The following is a 22,223-nucleotide window of genomic DNA, read 5'->3' on the forward strand; positions in this document are numbered from 1 at the left end:
GCCTCCTCCTCGTGCTCCTTGTTTCCCCCGACGCTGACATTTGTGTGTGCTCTGAAATATTTTTTGAATGCAGATTTTTCACTTAAAATTATTTCAATTACGCCAAGTGCAGGCCAAGGAGCCCGGGGAGGCTTCCAATCCCCGGGACTGGCTTTTTTGTCGACTTGTCCTCTTCTCCGAATCCCCGAATGGCAGAGCGGCAAAAGGCGAACTGGCAGAATGGCAGCTGCTGCAGCTCGGTTGTCGCTTCAGCCTCGGAACTTCAGCTGCAAGTAGATTAAATGCCACAACCGCAAACAGACAAACTTGGTCAATTATTTTCAACGGCGGACACAAATTATTGATGCAGGCCCATTCCCCTGCATCCCATCCCGCGGAAAGGATCGGGAACGGGTCGAGGTGGAGCTGCAGTCGGAGTTTTAAAAGCTGCCCGGCCAAACCGCATCATCAATCTGGGGAGGACTCGGTCTGCTCGAGTGAGAGAAGCCGAGACAATGGGCCCACTGCACTCCCCGCCTTTCTCGCAAAAGGTCTTCATTAAATTAGTGAAATGAGCAAGTCGCGGGGATTCAGCTGCAACTCGACTGGAGGTGGCACACTCCGAAAAATATGGGTTCGAATAAAGAAGGAAGAGTACTCCACACCAAAAAAGTCATTTCAGATATTTAATACCTCTAAAAAATATAATTTCATCCCTACTCCTTTGACATTTTCTTGGAAAAAAATTATGTTTTATAACAAAACCTCAACCATTTTACAATTTACTTTGCCTCAATGTTGTTCTGATTTAATTATCTTAAAGATGCTTAACAAATGTTTTATTTCCCACCTTCGTTTCAAAACCTTACTTACCTTCATAATATTAGTTCCCATTAATTTCTCTGAGTGCAGGATCCCTGAGATGCTTGAACTCTTAAGAACCTCCTGTTTCATTGAGGAACCTCTGAGGTTCGCATCTGCGAGCAGCCGCATTTAATGTCACAAATATTTGTTGTCAACTGTCAATTGAGTTGGAGGCAGTGCGATACTGGATGGTGGATACTGGGAGAAGCGCTGCCACTGGTGACGACTTAACGAGAACCAACTCGAGGTGATCCTCCGCGGTCCTGCAGATCGCCCGGAGATACCTCCTCCTCCATTTCGATCCGATTCGATTGGGAATCGCAAATGGGCTGCTAAATTGGCTCCGCTGGCTGGGTGGGTAGCTCCGTTCGATTGAACCATCAATGTCTCATCAAAATGCACTCGGTTTTGGGTGGTGCTGCGGTTGGCAGTTGGCTCTTTTCGGCTCCCCAGAAACGCGCCTCGCAGCTATTGAATTACCAACACATGCAGTTCAAGTTTACAATTTCATTTTCGGGCTATGCGAAATCCAAAACCGATAATAATAGAGCTCCCCGCCCCTGGAGCTCCAGCGGTAATGGGGCCGCCGCATGATGGGGCAATCTGAAAACAGAACAATGCCCAAAAGCTGATGGCTAATTTCTGTTTTTGTTTGTTATTCATTTGTGGCCTGGCCCCTCGAAATGTTGGCCTATTGATGGCAGGTTGTGTAGGCTGTTAGGGAAATTAACATGGGTTTTTGGCGCAGTTTTTACCTCAGATTGGAGTGGTTTGCATGGATTTTGAGGGAGAAATAAAACAATGAAACTTACTTTAGTCTGGTAATTTATTGAGCTGGAATTCTCGTTTCAACTAGTAGTATTCAGATATAGTATTATGTCTTTAAGCTCTGGTTTGGCATTAACACTAACTAGGCAACTCAACGGAGGAGTCCCTCGATTTGATAGCAGCCCAAACCCGATCCTAAGTCTTTGATGATGTGAGCCAGGCTCAGTTCTTGAAAGGCCCTCCTCCACTCCTTTGGCATTGGCATAAGATAAATGTTGGGGCTTACGAGCTAAGAGTATTTGAGCGATCCCCCCTTGAAGAGGGGGCCAGGATGCCGGCCATCCGTCGGAAATATATTGATAGATATGTTTTTTGAGCACACTGTCCTGGGAAAGTCTTACCGACTAGTGACTAGAGACTAAGGCATAAGAGGAGACATGTATGAGTATATGAGCGGGATGCAGTCTTTGGACTCTGTGTCCAATGAGGATCATCCCATGCCGAGGTCGTTCATCAGATGCTGCCTGATCACCTGACCCTCCTGCTCGGCCAGGAGCTGAGCTGTGACCGTGTTGACCAGGTTGAAGGCGATGCCAAAGGCGCTGAAGATGCACCACACGCCCAGGGCCAGCCAGCGGAGGGGCCGTGGCCGCAGTCCCCCATCCAGCTGCCGGAGGAGCAACAGACCCACACTGATCCCCGCCAGAGCTCCGGTCATGTGGGCGATGTAGGAGACCGAGGGTCGCGCCGGCAGTTGCTGCACGGACAGTTCTCGGGAATAGAGGGCATATCCCAGATCGCAAAAGACTAGGAAATAAGAATAAATTCATAATGACTTACTAATATTTATTACATTTTTAAAATATCTTAAGGGAAGTAACTCACCAAACACAATCACCGCCATCAGCTGGAACACTCCATGTCGCATCTGGCCAAAGTTGAGCAAAAGACTCGCCAGCTGGGCGGCCAGCAGGGCATATACTCCTCCACTGGCACCCACCAGATAAACCTCCGAGTCCACCACCGAAGTTCCCAAAGAGCCAGCCAGAACTCCGGCCGTGTAAATCACCCCTGTCCTCAGCGATCCGTGTACCAACTCCAAGGGCACTCCAAAAAGCAGCTGGGTGAGCACATTGTATCCCAGGTGGAGCCAACTGGCGTGGAGCAGGGCATAGCTCAGGAATCTCCAGAGCTGGAGGCGCTGGTCAGGTCGATAAACCAGAAAAGAATCCTCGGGGGAATCAGCTCCCACCCAAAGAAATATAAGGATCTAAAGAGTTAAAAATAATGACAAAATATGATTTTCTAATATGTATAATAAGAACTTTAAGAAGCTTAAATGATGTTAATAAGAGACTAAAACTTAGGAGTTCGATTTAAGTACTGCTGTCCTCACTTTAGAGATATATCTAAATACGTTTAAATGGGCAAACTATTCAGAGACACTTGTCTTTTTTATGACTCAGCCAACAAAGGTTCTGCGTCCTATACAGCCTTTTGCATAAAACTCCTTTCTCCGAACTAGTTCCGAACCACTTGAAGAGCATGGCCTTTATGGGGAACCCCCGTTCGGTCTCAAAGAGGAGGAAAAGGAGGGAAGCAATAAAATCATCAAGCCGCACAGCCGAGACAGCTTTCCTGGAGGAGAAGGGGTGGCCGAGCAACCCCCAAAGGCGCAGACTGCCAGCAGACAGCGACGAGACGTCGCCATCAATTCCCCCAATCCCTGGGCTTCCTTCGGCTCCCTGTCCTGCTTCTTTCCTCCCTTTTCCCTGTACATAAGCCCCATTATTCCCCCCGGTTCCCATCTAAATCCCCCTTTTCTGTGGCCCGGCGGCGTCCAGTCTGTGTGGTGTGCAAAAAGCCAGACGCGGAAAACAAATCGTAGACGTGTTGGATTTTTCGCACGCACTCTGTATCCCTTCCTCCATCCCAAGGCCCCCTTTTTCCCCGCCCCTCACTCATGCTTCTCGTATATCCTTTAACCGGAAGCCAACTTCCATTTACAAATGCATTGGGTTGGGTTTCCACAGAGAGCTGCTAAGTCGTATGCTGTGTGTGGCCCTGTCGGCAATTTGTTTGCCTCAAAAGTCAATTGCTCGACCAGATCCCCGATGTGTGGGTGGCATCGGTGGAATTCTGGGGCGGGTCTGGGCTGAAATATGATACAGCATCTTTGTTATGGCCAAACAAACCACCCTCTTCGCCGGCCATCTCGTTTAACTTGAGATACAAAACGCGACTCAGACGTGACTGCAAGGCGCTGGCTCCAAACACTTGGAAGGGGAAGGGGGCTAAATGTAATGAAAACTGGACTTGAACTGCATTTAATAAATAAAGTGCTATAGGAATGTGAAGAAGATAATGCCCTATAATGTTGATGAATATTAAAGGCAGATTCATACTTGCTCTCGAGGAAAGCAGACCTCCCTTCTGTTTTTGTGAGTCAAGTAAAGATGTAGTAAAAAAAGTAACATTCAAAGATTGAGGACTTATCGTGCAATAAGTAATCAAAATTTGTCGAGACAGCCTTCAGACACACACAAAAGATCAGGGGGTTAGTTGGGGTTCCAATCCAATATGTTGGCCCTCACAAGGGTTGGCGAACCACTTTTATAAGCCAACAATTAAACCGCACCAGAATGTTGTGCTTTTATATGCGATGTCATGGAAACCTCAGCCCGAAGCCATCCCCAGCCCCGAGGCCACCCCCAAATGTGGCTTTTATGACCCTCAATCAACCCTCGAGGGTAATCGCATTAAAAAGCGGTAACATTTGGCGCCCACCGTGGGGCGTACTCACCTCCAAGAGCGAGGCGAGGATAATGAAAAAGGGCGGGATCCACTTGGAAGTCGTGGCAGTCCCCTCAAGATGTTTCGCCTTGTGGTCCCCCCAATCCGGGGCGCCACTTTTGGATGCTGCTGCTCCGGATGCCCGCTGCGCTGGATGCACTGGCTGCACCGCCATCAGCTGGTCACAGCAGACGCCCAGCACCAGACCGGACTTCGACGAAGACGGAGCCGCCGGCATTTGCAGAACGGTACTGGGCGGCATCTCCTCCTCCTGCTCCTCCTCCACCGGCAACTGCTCCTCCTCCTCCTCCTCCTTGCGGCCGAGGTGTCTATTTTTGGGGCGTCTGCCTTGTGACGGTGCCCCACTTAGCAGGAGCAGCTGAGGCGGCTTCTGTCATGGTGAGTCGAGCGGAATGCTGTCTGGCCCCGGCGGCGGCCTTCTGGAAGGTAGGGGGAAATGATCACTGAAACAAAATGTTTTTAATACCTTTTTCAGAGTTTTATACGCTGGAAAAACCAACAGAAAGATCTTATGAAATATATATAAAGCACTTGATGAACAATACGGCAGTTCATTAAATGTATTGTGTATTACAGTGTTTTACTATAAATTCATACTTGTTTTTTGCCGGAGCTCTGCCGGCACACACAGTACACCTTTAGAGGTTAGCACACACCGAGAATTTAAGGCTCTTAGAGTGTGAGCTGCTTCTGCTGGAGACCAATGTTTTGTTGTGAAGATATTCCCATTGACTTGGCCCTTTTTTCTCCCAGTGCCTTTGGGGATTACGCGGTGCTGACTATGGCCAAATTAGCTCAAGGTTGTCTCTCGTTCTGCGACTGTCTCCGGCTTTGACGACAACTGCAGCGCAATTTCTCCCCGGCGCGTCTCGATTTGGCAGACGACGACACTCGACATCGCCAGAGGCGCCATCATTCAGGTCTACTATAGATCCCCCGGGCCCAGCCCCCGCCTCGGTGTCCCCCTTTTAATGGCCCTAGACGGCCATAAAAGAGTCAAGAATTTATTTCTTTTTTGCACTCACGAGAAATTTATTTCCGCTGCGGCAGCACCAAAGAAAAGAAGGCCGAAATGCAACCCCGAAAGTGCTCGAACTTGAGATTAAGACGGAATTCGGCATTCTAGCCCGGAGGAAGCAGTCGAAAGAACGCCAAACTGGCATTTTGCAATAAGCCAGGGGCTTTGGAGGGATATAAAGTCCGGCGGACCTCTGGTCATAAATCTACAAATTAAATGTTGCATAAAAAGTAACGTAGGTTGGGAACTAGTAGAGTGGGCCATCTATATCACACATTGTTCGACTTTTTATCAGCGGAAAGAAATATATTTGCCCTTTCTTATGCAGCTAATTCCCATTTGTGATGTATAACCCAACCAGGATAACCAAGGACCGATCCTGGTTTCGAGCAGACACTAAATAAGTTTTCCTTTGAGTAATCCAAAAGAACCAGTGAGCTTTTGCCCGAGGGTTAACTACTTTATGGCCATGTTTTGGTTTCGGCTGGTCTATGTTTCTGGCTTTTTTGGAAGGCTTTCAGCTCCGAGTTCCATGTCGTGTCCTGTTCTGTTGTGCTGCGGTGCAGTTGCTCTTGGTAATGAGTTTTAATGGTGATTACCTTTGGCCCAGAACAACTGGCGTGGTGGAAGGTCCTGCCGTGCTGTCCTGCCCCTCCTGCTATATGTTTCTGTTTGCACCAAAGCCAGACCGAAAAACTTGTTTCACAGACGGAAGTGTTGCTCTCGGTCGGCCCCTTAATGATCCTGGCGCACAACTGGCAGCCGAACCGGTTAATGGATCCGAAGCGGGGGACCAGGGGAGCTGGCTGGCGGGCAGGCGGGCAGGCGCATGCCAAAAACTGTAAAAATATCGACAGGTGTATCCTTAATGTCCTTCAACATCGATTCCCGGTAGCTTTGGCCGGTTTGTTCAACTCGCTCCGCCGCTCCGCCGCTCTTCAGCCGCCCTGTCCTTGGCACGCAACTCGTTCGTGTGCAGGACACTGAAACGCACAACATCCTTGAAACAAACATCCAACTTCCTCTTTTACCCACACTGGCTCCTTCTTTTTTACCCCCTGTGGGTCCCTGTGTTTGCCTTCCTGCTCGGCTCATTTGGCAAAGGCAAAAATCGAAGTTCAACTCGCCGTTGAAGTTGATTATGCAAGCCACCATCCTTCGGCGCTCTGCCAGTGCTCTAACTTCTCCCCTCGAACACAGAAAATAAAATATTAATGGGCGGATTGTACAAAACGTTCATTGCCATCGTTAAATCCGTGCAAAATGTATTATGTCCAGGATGGGAAGTATAGCTGTATGCAAAGTGTCTTTTTAGCCAAGCTTATCTACGTTTATGGCCATATAAAATTATCCTTAAGCATTTTTTACATTATTTAATAGCCTGAACTTGCTGTTGCTTTAACTTTTTGGACTCTGCATTGTAAGGATTCAATTCCCAAAGTTACCTAAGTTTTATTTTAGCATTTCAATGCACATCTCTTATTTGACCAGAAGTGGGTGGTAATTGGTTTACCCAATCTATTTTTCCAGTGACCTGCTCCTTGAGCTGCTGTTCTAGATTTCCCTCTGTCGACCGCATTTTGTGTTTGCATTGGGCAAACATTTCATTTACATAATGCTGACTATTTGTGTTGGCATTATTTGCCTGCCCCAAGTTCTTTCCTAAGGTTATCAAATATGTGCGCGTCCCCGCCCGTTTTTTAGGTATTTTCTTTTATTGATTTATGCGGCTCAATGGGCCAGCTAAATTGGCTCGAAGCACACGTTCGGAGTTATTTCGCAATTGGGGAACTGAGAGGCTGCGATTTCCCCTCGCAGTATACGAGTATTGTGGCTATTTAGCTAGTTGCATTTGCAGTTGGCCAGCGAAAGGGCGAGAGACAAAACAAATTTAATTACCGAAGCCGCAGGGTGCATAAAGCCACCCAGCAGAAACAGTGAGTGAGAGAAGTGCACGGAAAAATACGTAATTACAACGCGGCTTAAATGCCTTTGGGCCGAGAGCAAAAGTTATGGAAACCGAGTTGAGTTGGCAGCTCCCTCGAGATCCGAGTCGGCGGAGCCAGTGGGCGGGTCGAAAAAAGTGAAAGAATACCGAAGAAAGTTACGTTAACCAAACGCAACAACAAATGAACTGCGAGCAGCAGCCAGACGATGAACATCAACTACCAACAATGACGAGAAAATTATTATAAAACTATAATTGAAAAATGTTTACCAGGTGGGTGGCTCTCGTGTCGGGCGCTGGTGGGATCATAGAAAAAGTTACGGGAGCTTACACCGAGGAAATGGATATCCGCACAATCTATTGTTTTTTGTATCGTTATAAATCTTTTTTTTTAAATATACAAATCTCTTGAATGAAACCAAAACAAGAAATGATTGGGGTTACCAATTTTTATATGAATTCATACATCAAGTAAAAAAACAATCTTTACAGGATTACTTCCTTTTCTTTTCTTAAAAAGTAGTAAAGGGGTTCCATTTTTATATTTCATTCTTCGAACGTCGGGGTCACCATATAGATTTTTATTTCAGGACGAAAGTTCCATAAGGCTACAAAGGAGATTTGGCCCCTGATAAAACTCAGCCATTACTCTTTATTAGGCTGAATAAAACTAAGCACTTGAAAGGTCACCCTCGAGAGCTTTCACTGTAGAGCACAACTCTGGGAAAGGTTTTCACTTTTTGAATTTTTCCAAAGGTTTCTTTTCGCATTGCTCGTACGAGACGATAATGAAGCGTTATGAAAGATGTTCATGGACGGCCAAAGGGGGCTTGTGGGATACTTGGGCTAGTGGAAGGGACTGGCAGGGAGGCTTTGACGCCCGAGTCTAAGTTGGTTTCACAATAAAATTCCGACAATTGAAGCGAATGCGATTAAAAGTCGCGCACGCCATCACAGAAGAAATGCGGAGCGAGGGGTGGGGTTGGGAAAAGTGAGAGGGGGTCTTGGCAGAGGGGCATTTGGAGCATCGCGATAGCCGGCGACTTGGAATTCTCAAGCGGAGAAGCAGCGGCCCACGCAGGCTTCAAAGTTCATTTCCATTCGGGTTGCATGTCAAGCTGCAGTGGCACGGGAGTGGGGAGAAGCGGCTAGCCCCGTCTCACTCCATCCTACTGCCCTCTCGCTCGCTCGCACTCCAGTAGGCGTCTTTCTCTTTGCTTTCAATTTAATTGTAATTTCTTTTGTGTTTATTGCGTTTTTGTGTGTCTGCTGCTTACGCTTTAATTTCATTAACTTGTGTTTACTGTGTGAAACACTTGCCCTTACTCGGACCCCCTTCCGCCCCCTTGGACCGCCTCTGGGCCATAAAATGCTCAACATAAAACTTTAACCTCAGGAGATTGCCTCTGTTTCGTTTGTTGTTCTTCTTGTTGTTTGCACAATTTCAACAGAAGAATGGGGCAGAAGCTGCTCTTGATGGCGAGCCGAGATTTCGGAGATTTGGAGCAGCCAACGGAACGGAGTCTCGAAGCTACCAATTCGTAGGTGGTCCAAACGTCAAGAGGAGCCATGATTGGGCTGGAGAGCATGTAAGTAAATTAGAACTAGAGCAAGTCACCGGCACGTAAAACATTATTTCAGGTTCTTAAAGAGGTATAAAAGATAAAAAAGATTTCAGCCATGTTTCCCATACCGGGAATTGAACCCGGGCCTTCCGGGTGAGAGCCGGATATCCTAACCACTAGACAATATGGGACTTGATCTACTCAATCACAAAAGTCTTTAAGAACGATCGTACTTTAGATAACATCATTATAAAAATATTTTTTTTTATCTATTTATAATTTTAAAGACTTTTGTTAGGTCTTTGATGCTTTCACGCTGAACTTTAAAAATTGTTTAATAAAAACTAAAGTATTTCTAAAATACCTAACCACGTCTTTACAATTTTTTTAATACTTAAAGCAACAAGAGCAGATCCGTTGAAAAAAATTGAACCATATTTCCCATACCGGGAATTGAACCCGGGCCTTCCGGGTGAGAGCCGGATATCCTAACCACTAGACAATATGGGATTTGAACTTTCTGATCAAAAATGTATTCAGAAACTTTGGTAATACCTATTTTTAGATAGGAAATTTTTAAATATGATCTAAAATTTGGTTCATTTTTTATATATATTACCAGTTTTAATAAAATTCAAAATATTGAAACTAATTTTTTGCCTTTTGGTTTAATAACCCAAAAAATTTATATTTTTTCGGATACTTAAGATATATGTATATATAATTTAAATACAAATTCGGATATTTAGGAAATATTTTTATTGTATAAATAAAAAAAGTTGATCCATATTTCCCATACCGGGAATTGAACCCGGGCCTTCCGGGTGAGAGCCGGATATCCTAACCACTAGACAATATGGGATGTGAATACGTGGCGCGGCAAGCGCTACTTTGAGTCGAGCGCCAAGCAAGATCGTTTTTCGCTCGTTTTGCCTTTGAAGATTTATTTCGATCGGCGTTTATTTATAGCCACTGAATCATGGACGGCTACGCAAAATCCTAACACTATGACGAATGTAAATTACCTATGGATGGGGTCGGATCGGATTGAAAAGGAATGCAAGCGTTGGCACATGCCTATGTTCTGACAGTCCGCGATCTGTGGAAAACCGCCAGTTTGCCGCCTCCCATTTCACCCCTCAGCTTTCCTCGGGCTGCTCCGTCTCCCTGCTTAAGTATTTATGCCTTTTCGTATATTTCTACGACTTCGCGTCAATGCACAAATCAGTTAACGTCCGGCAGACGACAACGGTCGGTGGATGGTTAAGAGTGGAGGATGGACGGTGGACAGACTTAATCACCTGCAGCGACAAAGACACCACCGACCAAACCACCCGAGCCACCTGAGCCACCTGACCACTGTTGTTGCTGCTGCCCAAACAAGTGCACCGGGTATCCATGTTTATTTTACGGTTCAACGATTATTACCAGTTATTGTCTAATGCAACCGTAAAAGGGGCCACCGAGGGGGAAGGTGGGAGAGGTCACACGCCCCACTACCACCACAGGCAGCAAAAAAGGGAAAAACAAAAAGCAGCCTGACGGCGACAGCAACCACAGGCAGACCCACGACAGACAGAAGCGGGGGCCGGGGGAACGGGAACCCCGGACAACTTTGGGAAAGCAGTAGGTGTTGCCTGCAACCACCGATGGTGCAAGGTCCAAGTGGGTGAGCGTGCACCGGAAAAAACTAAGGTAATTCGTGAGGGGGTAATATAAAAAAATGAATATAAAGTTCAAGTTGATCTGCTAACTAACTGGTAGGTGGAAGTTTGCAATTAGAACTCAAAAGTTTTATTATTCAGAGAACTTTTTTATAAGGAATTTTGAACTTGGGAATTATAACAGTATTAATAGGAATAATATCCAAACATTTAATTTACTAAAAATATGAATAAGTAGAATTACAATAACTAGATCATATTTCAATCTTAGAACCCATCGCATCTATAAAGTGCACTAACAAATAAACAATTTTTTTTTAATTGGTATATGTATATTGTATTTTTTTTATTTTTTTTTATTTTTTATTAAAAAAACGAGCTTACACTACCATACGATTTTTTCTTCATTCTGATTGCATTGAACGAATAGTTTACATTATAGTTTATAGCTTGTACTTTACAATTTCTCTCTGTGCATTGGCTGTAGCTGTGTAGGTTGCTCTTGTGGTCCCTGCTCATTTCGCTATCAATATTTCAAACACGTTCCAAACTTTTGCCTTTTTCAGAAGGGAGTAGAGTCCAGTGCAGAGGCCTGGAGCGAAGGGGGGTTCAAAACGGAAGTTCACACGGAAATATAGGAAAATACAAGAGTACAAGAATAATAATAAAACGAAAAACGAAATATAAAAAACGGCCAGACAAGCATAATGCTCATACGTACATATACCATACATATAATCAAAACGGAACAACCAAAAAATGTGGAAAAGTGAATCACGCAAGCAGCCATCGCAGATCGAATCGGGGTGGCTAGAGTTTCATTCAGTTTGGAAATTTAACAATCCCATTCCCAGACATATAACCAGATATATGAACGTCCAATAGGGGAGGCCAATTTCGTAATAAGGCAACTTAAACGAAAATGAAAACGAAAACGAGCACCCCAGCCGCAATCCAAAGAAGTAGAGCCAAGTATTTGCGGAATGCCAGGAAATGACGAACACTTTGGCATGGGCCACAGTGGAGACTGTCAAGGAGAACCTAAATGAAGGGGGGGATTACTGTGGAAGTGGTTGCTGGGCAGACGATGACATATCAATAAATTAGGCACGCAGCCGATTAAAGTGCGCAGCCCAGCGAGACACAGTCTAGACGAAGGAGAATCCAATTAAACACCCACATACAGGGAGAGAAAATCAAAGATATTTACTAAAAATATATTTGGTTGCCTCTTAAGACTTTGTGAAATAAATATTACTATCTTTAGATAGTTGGTTGAAATAAAACAAGCAATTAAACAATATTTATCAATTTACTAGTTAATAAACATAGTCAATGGATTTTTTGCCATGCAGATAACCCAGAAAACCTCCAATTTCAGAGATACTTTTGCGTATGGCCAGCAGATGGCATTCTGAGATCATTCCGGGCTTGATTTATGGCTTGAGAATTTCGCCCGAGTCCGATCTAATAAGCATCTATGGAAATTGCAGCACGAACTCCGCGAGACACTGTGATAATTAACTTCCACGCCAAAGATGCAAAGATACAAATAGCGCCGAGCGGGTCAATTGCTGCTAAGAAGCCCCCGTCTTCCTCTCTTCCCCACTGCTTTTTCAGCTGATTGTGTCGAGTGAAGCAATTTAATGCAAAAGCCATCAATTAACCCGCTTTTACCGCCGAGATACAAAAGTATCTTTCGCCGCTCGCCGAACGGTTCGAGAAATGTGCTACTTGAGATGCAACGATTTGCACGTAGTTCCGTTAGCTAATTGGATGCTGATCTGCCTGCCAATCGATTTGGTGGCCACTGACCACTTAGCCAGGAAGGAAGCCCGGCGGAAATTGCCCTGCCGGTGGAACATTGACCCAGGGCAGGAATTTCTTTCCCCATCCGCAGCTGTCCGCTTGTTTGCTGCCCCATGAATAATTAATTTATGATTTTTTCTCATTGTAAATCATAACAATTAATGTGGCTTTAAATGGTCAGAAGGGTGTGGAGGGGCGGGGAGCAACATGACCATTGCCAAAGGCGAGCAGCAACATCAAAAGGCAATTATGCTGCCCCAGCCCACTGCCCACCCACTGAAAAATGTTAATAGGAAAGCAGCGCAAGAAAAGCGGGCCAGAATTCGCACGGTAATGGAAATGAAAATGGAAATGGCTTGACAAGCCTTTTGTTCTCGCGTTTTTCTCTGGGACCCAAAGACAAATAAAAGCGGCGAAGCCACAGATTGCCAAGGAGGCCTGATAGGAAGGAAGGAAGGAACCAGTTGGGTGAACAGAAGCCAAGAAGCCAAGGGGAATGTTTTAAAATGAGACAGTTCAAATTGCTGCTTAAATAGTGCTTATTTCAACAAGGCAGCAAGGCAAGGGTAAACAGGTGGTGCGTACATTCTGGCTTGGGAAAAACACAACCACTTTCGAAAATATTTATGTATTTAAAAATTACTTTCGTCCTAATATTCCGTTAAAGGAATGTTACAAGAAAAGGTGAAAATAATTTTATTAAATTAAAGTACATTTCTGGGGCTTTTCCAATACCTATTTTCCTATCCGCCTTCGATTTCCCTCGCGATTTCACCGCTGGTCAAGTTTTCCCAAGCTAATGTGCGATCCATATTTCGTGCGACTTTCCACGGGCCGAGAAAATCGCGGGCATTCGTCGAGCATGGAGCCCAAGCGGCGGCATTAATGGGTTCGGGTTCAATAGCTGAGCGAAGTCGGTGCGAATGCGGTTCACACCCGGATCTCCCCTGGCCGCCCTTTGTGGGCTCAATGAACTGGACGCCGCCCCGCCCCGATTATCACATTTCGATTAGCGCAGAGCGCGACTCCAAGACGGAGTTGCTCCGCTGCCGCTGCCGCTGACCTGCCAACTGGCGTTCATAACCACATTAGCACCGCTGGCGCTGCCCTCGACCCGCCGCTGACCCACCTGACCCTCCCCGCGCCCCGCGCCCCGCGCCCCGGGGTAAGCCCAAACACATATATATCTTCGATCTACATTCGCTTCCTCGACGTTCACCTGGCAACTTTGTTGCCGCTCTCAGTGGGCCGTTCCGCCCCTTGCCGCCTCTTCTTCTTCGGACGAAATGGACGGCGCCTACCTATATCCACCCCACCCCCTTCTGGACTCACCTGCAGCTGCCCCACCCCCTTTCCCGCCCCTTTCTCGGCGTGGTAATTATTCGCGCTCAGGTGAGTGCGCGAGTCTGCAAAGCGTAACTTGTAGCTTGTAGATACATCCACGTATCTCTTCGCACGCATCTACATATGGAAAACTTGGGCATGGGCCGAGGCTGGAAACTGTGAAAAGCGCTAGGGATGAGCGGGCTTACCAACAGGTGGGTTTTGGAATAGCAACCGAATGATATACGCATTTCACTAAGTTAGATAAAGATTGTTACCTTAATAAGCCAATATTATTTGTATGCAGTAGAACGTTAATTTAAAGGGAACATAAAAAAAAGCGAAAATGAAAATATTAATATCTTAAAACATGTTCGGCATTTCCGGATAATTTTCATTTGCTTAGCTGCCTCGTGAGTCACGTGCTCACCGCCTTCGGGGATGGACAAAAGTTAATCACCGTTGCCGTTTAGCTCACTGAGCTTGTTGCTGGGGCTCCACTTGGATCTCGCCTGGGAGTTGGAGCCACATAGACTGCCCATGTGGTGGAGTATCGTGAGTGTAGCTGTGGCCGCGCATAGTTTACATTTTATAAGTTAATTGAGTTAACTGTGCAACGCTCTCACTTTGTGGTCATTTGCAGATGCAGATTGGCTTCGGTATCCGCCAGATATGTGTACCCATATATCTATCCATCGGATGCCAGTTGTGATCATCGGGAGCGACTGTCTATGGGTGGTCAGTCCCCAGCCCTCGCCGAGAGTACTGTTTTAATTATATAAATACTTTTCACCTTTTTGTCGGCCTCTGTAAATCTGCATAATTCGTGTTGCGGTTGAAAACATTAAAATTAAACAAAACCCGAGAGAAAAAGGGAAAAAACCAACAATTTTTGCTGTTTAATTGCCAGAATATTTCATTTCACATCTGTGAGTTTCTATGCATTTTTTCTTTTTGTACCATTTGTCGGGCATTTCTCGATTTTGGTTTTTCAGCTTGGCTGTTTCCTCTTTTTGTCCGACGCTTCAGGTTTTTCACATTTTGTCAATGCGAAATAATAGCCCACATAGCTGTGATAACTCTTTGTAAACGATTTGCGCTCGGTTTGTCCGTGATTTTTGCTTAATTCCAGCATAAATGCGACGTGGCAAAGGGGGCTTCCAATGGATCAAAAAGGATTCAATTTAGTAAAAAAGATGTAGATATAAAGTATCATAATGATATCACATTGTGATATTATATTGTGTACACAACTAAAACCCATTAAACCCATTCAAATTATTGAATTGTTTGATTGGGCTTTAGCTATGAAGTGCAATGTAAACCAGCTGAGATTTATTTAATTGAACAGTTGGACCACCTTCCGCTGAAAATAGTTGTCAAATGAGAGGGTTACTGTGACTGTGCATATAGGAAATACCCCCAAAGCGCGACTGCCCCGTCATAACACTCGCCCAGTCCAAAGGCATTTATACAAATTGTGTCAATGGCTCGGCTCTGATAGTTGTCAACCAACTTCAATTGCTGACGTCAAAGACTTGGCCCACGCTTCGTGGGAAACTGGTTTTGGGGCCCAGAGCCCCCTTATCTTTGCGGATTTCAGGTGTTCGCATTGCGTGGGCCTGACTCACCTGAAATTCACCTCAACGCAGTTCGGATTGGTTTGGGTCGGTTCGGTTCTCTAACAGAATTCGACCCTGGCGGGGTTCCGTTTCACTTTTCGTCGGATTTGTGCATTTTTATTTTACTTTTCGAAAGCATTTGTTTGGACGGTTTAGTTTCGATTCACACGTAACTGCAGGCCCACAGTGATCAGTTGCTAAGTGGAAGATACTTTTGTATCTAAAACAAAGATAATGGGGATCCCTGCTTAGAGGATAACGCTTGAGAAGTTGCGTTTTCAAATGGATTAAACATTCAAAGCCCATTTATAAGCCAAACTGTAATCATCTAGAGTATCTGAATTGTTTGTTTCCTTTTCTAGTTGGAATTTCCACTGTATCTGTATCTGTGGGGTGCATTCTTGGCGTGTTTGTTTGTGGTTTGCACTGCAGTACTCGCAATTGTTTGCTTTGTTTTTGTTTATCGCCAGTTCGCGAATCTTTGTTGTCTTATCTTCGGCTGCTCTTCTTTCTTTTCAGTACTTTCAGCTCTTTTTCTTTTGTTTGAGTCGCGCGCACGAAATTTTCACCTCCGTCGAACAGCATTGATGAATGAAGAGGGGTGCGGGGAGGGGCGAGACAGGTGAAGCGGTGAAAAAGGGGGAAATCGCCGATAAGCGATGAGTGTGCGGAGTTCCCTTGGTGGCTGCACTTTTTCCTCTTGTGATTCATATTCCGCAGTCGCACTTGCAGTTGCAGTTGCAGTCGCAGTCGCATTTGCATTTGCACATTGCGCTGGTTAGGCATTTTTCCGGCCACCCCCCGCAGCTACGCCCCTGCTCGGGCACTTGAGAACCCCCCTGCATTTGGTGTAAAATATTCGAGTGTAGACAACGTTCTCCCAACTGAAATCCCAGACTAAAACAAGCCTGCTTGATAAACACACACTCGCACAGATTTGCAGTTTTCCTTGGCATTTTTACCCACATTTATTTTCGGTGCATTTCCGCCTGCCATTTGCCAGGTTGCCTTATCCTACTCCCCACCCACTTTCCTATACATCACTTTCCCAGTTGGGTGGTAAATAAAAGGGAAAAAATCTCAGGAAAATGGGCTAGCACTGGCAGCGGATTACCCTGGAATTCGCACTATATATTGCTTTTCTTGTTTCACCCAAAATACTGATTTTTTATTTCACCTTTTTTGCTGTAACTTTGTCAAAATTGATCCAAAACCTAAAAAGCGCACTGTTTTTAACAGCTAACAAGCTAGAAAATTGATCGCCTTCCTTTGCTGACTGATTCTAAAAACTAAAAAATTTCGCAAATTTTGACATTTTTACAAGGCGTCAATTTTGGCGAAAATTGGTCCAAGATAACATTTTTTGGTTGTGAATGCCATCTGATTGGAAATTTTATAACGAGTTCAGCAAGGTACGACATTCCACTTTTGGACCATTACTTTTCTTGTTTCGCCCAAAATACTGACATTTTTGGGTGAAAAATGAAGACCTTGGGCATTTTGCCGAAAACCCGATATTTTTTTTACCTTTTTTGGTGTAACTCGGTCAAAAACGGCCCGAAACCTAAAAGATAAACTGTTTTGGACAGCTAACAAGGTGGGTAATTTATTACAGTAATTTTTCGGCTGATTCTAAAAACTAAAAAATTTCGCAAATTTTGACATTTTTACAAGGGGTAGCATCGTCAATTTTTGCGAAAATTGGTCCAAAATAAAATTTTTCGATTGTGAATGCCATCTGATTGGAAATTTTATTACGAGTTCATCAAGGTATGACATTCCACTTTTGGACCAATACTTTTTTTGTTTCGGCCAAAATACTGATCTTTTTGGGTGGAAAATAAGTCCCTTTTTTTTCTTTTGGAGGAAACCCGATATTTTCTTTGACCTTTTTTATGTAACTCAGTCAAAAATGGTCCGAAACCTAAAAGATAAACTGTTTTGGACAGCTAACAAGGATGATAATTTATTACAGTCATTTTTCGGCTGAATCTGAAAACTAAAAAATTTCGCAAATTTTGGTATGGAACCCGTTTCTGGGCCATCGAAATCCCACCAGACCCCCAAAACCCTCGACTCCATCAAGGGTATTTGGCAAAAAAAGGAGTTTTCTTCGCTATTCATCTGCGCCTTCCTTTTGGCATAAACATTTCCTAAACTTTTATCTCATTCAACAAACTGCAGCAACAACAACGTCAGCTTCATCCATTTTGCAAGGTTCCCAAGACATTTCCACATTTTCCGAGTCATTGTTCTTGTTGTTATTATTGTGCGCTCCATCTTTGAGCTTTTGTTTTTCTTTATTTATTTTTTTCGGATTTTTCTTTTGCATTTTCAGCGTGTTTCAACTTGTTAGGCATTCAACTTTTCACATCGCTGCTCTGCTTATTTTTTTGTTTTTCCGCCGCGAAGGTTTTTCCTTCAGCCGAGTGTGTTGGTTGTTTCGGACTTTTCGTTTCGGCTTGGTTTTTTGTGCAACACACGAACACACACGCCACTTGAATTCTTTGTTTTTTTGTTGCTTGTGTCGCCCTGAGACTTTGGGGCGCCTCCGAAACGGGGGCGTGGCCAGTCGGGGGCGGGGGTGCAACTTCTGGGGGTGTTGCGACTTCAAATGGTTGCATAATCCGGCAGTTTCTGGGGAATTTATTCAATTTCTCAAGCATAAAGTGCTGTGAATTAGTTTCTGTGATTTAGCGGATTATCTGGTGGATAATGCCTGGATCTTGGTTTTGAAAACATACTTAAAGATACTTTTTAAAATTTAATTTCTCACTCAATCTTCCAAGAGTTCGTTTTCATTTTGTTCCCATTATTCAGTTGGTGTTTCGGCCTTAAAAATTGCACAATATTTTTTGAATTTATTTCGCTTTGCTGGCATAAACTGCACTAATTTATTAGCTCTGATTTGTATGCGTTTCTGCGAGTATCCCATAGATACCATCTGTATCCGTATCTACATCTGTGTACGGAGTGTGCGTGTGCACCTTGGCCGACAAGACAAACTACAAAACTGCCAGAGCCATTGTCTTCGCAACAGCTCAACTTGAAATGTCTGCTTAGATTAATGCGAATGCGAGCGGGACTGACACTAATGAAGGTCAAAGGTGGTCCAAAAGGGCGGAAAGCGTTGGGGGCGAGGGGGAGTTAGTTGAAGACAGCTTAAGAATGATTAAACACTATAAACTGTTGACTTTTGCGTTGAAACTGCCTTGGAAAACAGGGGGAGAACACAAATCAGTTGCCGGATTTAATGGCAGTCAGAAGTTTTGGCCAAATTAAGTTCGGAGGAAGTGGGGGAGGAAATAAATAGTAATTAAAGTTTTACGAGCTGGATAGAAATTTTAATACGCAGCTCAACTTTGCGTATTCCCTTGATTCAATATATGACTTAGAAAACTTTTTCCCACATCTCTCTCCATATCTTTCCACTTCTGCACACCATAACAAAAGAAAAGAAACCCGAAATTCGGGTGAAACAAAACTAAGCCATCCAGAAATCAGGTCTTTGGGTCTTTTCCCTTTTTTACGTTTGTTTCGCTATTTTGGTTTAATTTTGTTCTGCCCCTCGCTCAGATCTGCGTAAAAAAGCAAACTTGACACATTTAAAAACTATATATTACAAACAAAAAACGACCGAGAGGCGAGAGAAATTAAAATGCATTGCGTATGATTTTTTTAAAAATAGCCAACGCATGATTTTTTTTGTACTTTGCCTGCACTCGACAATAAACAAAAACTTCAACTGAGACAAAAGCCCAAGGCAGAAAACCCCTGCCCCCGCCCATGGCATTGAGCATATGATTTATGTATCTGTATCTGATTGTGAGTCGCTTCTGCACTTGATTGAGCAAAACTTTTCGCAGCCCAACAAAGGGGAAAACCAAAAATTTGGAAAGTGAATAAATAGAATTCGCATCGATGCGAGTGAATGAAATACTTTTGAGACTGCGTAAATAAATCAAAAAGTAAACACCCTGGAGACAGTCGAACTTAGTTGGGGGCAAGATGGATGTCCAAACTGGGAGCCCGAGGAACGCCCACTCGGAATGTGGAGCTCTGCACACTTCTCGGAGACCCTCCATCGATCGTTGGCCATCCCTGCCCACACGCAATCCGTCCGTGTCCATTCCTATAGCACACGATACAATAGAAATCGAACAGCCAACCAGTAGCTGAGCCGGCCAAGAAGTTGGCCAGAAGTAGCACTTGTCCGAGATCCCCACAAGAGATATCGAAAATGGAGCAGGGCAGCCCACATGGAAAGCGGGAGATCTCGGGGGAGACCTCTGCGGAAAGTGCTTGCCATTTGCTGACAGCTCGGGCGCAAACGGTTTTTAGTTAAGCCCGCGTTCTGCTCACAAGCGGTTTTCACCCACAAACCCTGCTCACAGCCACGTTGCGTATACGCAATGTGTGACGGGTGGGTGGCCGGGCTTGGGTGGGGTGCCAAGGAAATGCAGTTGGCCCGTGCCAAGAACGGCAACAAATACGGATGCCGAACGACAAGCACAGATGTTTTTACAACCCAGAAGATACAAAGCAGACACAGATACTCTTGCTGAAGCTGCTGCCGCACTGACAGATGCAGATTTACATGCACTGCGATTTGAATTGGTTGGAGACTTCGGGGGAAATTAAGAAGTTCGAATAAGATAAGAATTACATTTATTAGTGGAGAACCAGAAGTATTTTTAAAAATTATACCAACGTGGGCACTAGAAAGAGTTCATGTATGTATTAAAGAAATGTATCTTCTGCAATCCTTTTAAAATCTCTCTGAAATATTTATGTAGATATGGATTTATTTCCACATACATTTTAAGTTTATTACCATTTTATTTTATTTTAACATTATAATAGAGTAAATACTATTTTTCCCAGTGCCAACTCTACTCAAATACGTTCAGCTCAGCTTGGTTCAGTTTGGAGTTGAGTTTTGCCAAGTTTTAAGCCGATGGATTTATTTTTTCGGGGGTCGGGAATCCGAGGGTGAGATATAGCAGTAGATACAGTGCTAGGATCCCAGGCGGGGGTGTTATGACTTACCGAAAGGGGGTGCAGCGATGGGTTGACTTTTTTCAGGGCATCCGGGGAGGAGGATTACGCTATTGGATGGTGTGCAGCGTCTTTTCCTCTTATAGTTCTCAGCTGAAAGGCGACAAGTTACTGCGGCAGTAGATCCGAGCAGTAAACTGTTGGCAGTACGAATCCTGGGGGTTTCTCGCCCAGTTTTCCCTCCAGGGGTTTCAGGTTTTCACCACTATTTTCCTCAATTTTCCTCGATTTTCCAGTTAACCGTTGGTCGCGCGTGCTGCCGCCGGTTGCCTTTTCAAAGTACCGTTCGCAACTGAGCTCGTTTTTTATGCGGCCCGATACTTTTATAGATTCGCAAAGTGCCGGGCCTGGCCCAAACAAAAAAAGGAAATAAAGTGAAAAGGGGTAGAGGCTCTTGCACCGAAGGGGTTACATTCCGCTGTGTGTTAGTTGTGTGTTCGCTTGGCTTGCACCCCTTTCGAAAAGCCGGCTCTTTCTGGCCAAGGTAAGGCGCCCCTGCACCCCCCTTTGAACAATAAAGCCAGGTGCAGCAAACATGTTCGAAGTTCGAACGCGTTGCCAAGTTTTCCTTTGTCGTGGCTTCTCGCTTTTGGCCAACCATCCGGCGAACGGTAAAGGCAGAGGTAGGGCTAAAGGTTTGGGTAAGCCCGCGAGGTGGAAGGGAGGGGGGCAGCCAGGAGCCAGGTGCGGCAGGTGCGACAGGGAGGGCGAGGGAAGCGGGGATAAAGATGCAGCCGCCGACGGATAATTAACAAGTCATCATTAAGTTAGCACACCCCAAGAAACCCCTCTCGCAAACCACCATTCCACTCAGCTCATTGCGAAACAAGATATTTCCCTTTCAGGACAATTAACTTAATTATTGCATTAACAAAATTTATAGAGGGTTACATTTTAAGTATAATAATACTTTTACCAGGCCCTTTTCCATCCTAATATTTGTTTTAATAGTTATAATTTGTAATACCTCTGAATAAACATATTTATCTTTTGGTTCAACAGCATCTTCTTGATCAACCTTTCCTTTGTGAATTCCAAAGCTGATTTCTCGCCCTTGCCAAAGTAAATCAAATCGCCTCGGGCTCAGCTGCTGTTTTCATCTTGTTTATTGGGTGTCAAAAGGTGCATCCATCAGATACGAGATACAAGACACCAGATACGGACTACCAGCCAGAGATGCTTATTTATGTGGGCTATCGCCGGGCGTCTCTTGGGACCACTCATCTCTTTTGTACCGCGACTTGTTAACACATCGAGTACAATTCGGTGTGCTGTGGCCTATCGCTTTCTGAGGCTCTCCCTCCCCAGCAGATAGCAAGCACCGACAGAGCCGGAGATACATTAACAATTGCAGAAACATCTTCATCAAATGGGCCTCCTCTGCTGCCGCTGACAGCTGATGAGGGCTCTTGCCGCTTGCACCCCTGCGAGTCCTATTTCAATTCGCGCAGATTGGATTCAAAGTGATTTCGAGTGGCTGAATTAGGTGGCAGTTGAACGGGGTCGGCGTATCTGGGGGTGCCAAGATCCTAACGGATCCAGATAGTGTCCTAATTATCCCAGGGATAACTGATGATATAGGGGTGCTGTCGGCAAAGTAAGGCACCAGTTAAGTAGTCACCAGTAAAAGGGTTAGGCGAAATTTATTAAGATATTAATATTACCATGAGATATTTTAACTTAATTGGGTTTTTCCTACAAAAACTAGTCATATACGTTAAACCCCCTAAAAAACCGGCTTATAATTAATTTCTTGCGCCGCAAATGTTTTCCCAACTCGACCAAGGAAAA

The 22,223-nt window shown here is 44.7% G+C and overlaps 1 protein-coding gene and 3 non-coding genes across 6 annotated transcripts; all 4 read right to left on the minus strand.

The window, feature by feature from the left end:
- Window positions 1–1,660: 1,660 nt before the first annotated feature.
- LOC108027799 (protein rhomboid) lies at window positions 1,661–20,735 on the minus strand. 3 transcript variants are annotated; one of them, XM_044095196.2, is made up of 4 exons: window positions 20,424–20,735; window positions 4,415–4,841; window positions 2,497–2,881; window positions 1,661–2,418 (listed from the first exon to the last, which is right to left on the minus strand). In XM_044095196.2, the coding sequence occupies exons 2-4, from the start codon at window positions 4,664–4,666 to the stop codon at window positions 2,102–2,104; spliced, it is 954 nt and encodes a 317-aa protein (XP_043951131.1). In that variant the 5' UTR covers window positions 4,667–4,841; window positions 20,424–20,735; the 3' UTR covers window positions 1,661–2,101. The 3 variants fall into 3 exon arrangements, with proteins under 3 accessions (XP_043951131.1, XP_043951130.1, XP_050742211.1); XM_044095195.2 differs by having other exon boundaries at window positions 4,415–4,844; XM_050886254.1 differs by having other exon boundaries at window positions 4,415–4,868.
- Window positions 9,076–9,147, minus strand: Trnae-cuc (transfer RNA glutamic acid (anticodon CUC)). Its single transcript has one exon. It is a non-coding gene; the product is annotated as a tRNA-Glu (tRNA).
- Window positions 9,395–9,466, minus strand: Trnae-cuc (transfer RNA glutamic acid (anticodon CUC)). The gene has a single exon. It is a non-coding gene; the product is annotated as a tRNA-Glu (tRNA).
- Trnae-cuc (transfer RNA glutamic acid (anticodon CUC)) lies at window positions 9,747–9,818 on the minus strand. Its single transcript has one exon. It is a non-coding gene; the product is annotated as a tRNA-Glu (tRNA).
- Window positions 20,736–22,223: the final 1,488 nt, after the last annotated feature.

The sequence above is a fragment of the Drosophila biarmipes genome, chromosome 3L (assembly GCF_025231255.1).
Source record: "Drosophila biarmipes strain raj3 chromosome 3L, RU_DBia_V1.1, whole genome shotgun sequence".
Classification (NCBI taxonomy): Eukaryota; Metazoa; Arthropoda; class Insecta; order Diptera; family Drosophilidae; genus Drosophila; species Drosophila biarmipes.

Excerpts from the sequence above, each read along its gene's own strand:
- LOC108027799 (XM_044095196.2), bottom strand. The coding sequence starts at position 4,666 with ATGCCGCCCAGTACCGTTCTGCAAATGCCGGCGGCTCCGTCTTCGTCG. Across the intron at positions 2,882-4,414 it reads TCCTCGCCTCGCTCTTGGAG|ATCCTTATATTTCTTTGGGT; the intron begins GTGAGTACGCCC and ends TTAACTCTTTAG. Across the intron at positions 2,419-2,496 it reads GATGGCGGTGATTGTGTTTG|TCTTTTGCGATCTGGGATAT; the intron begins GTGAGTTACTTC and ends CTTATTTCCTAG.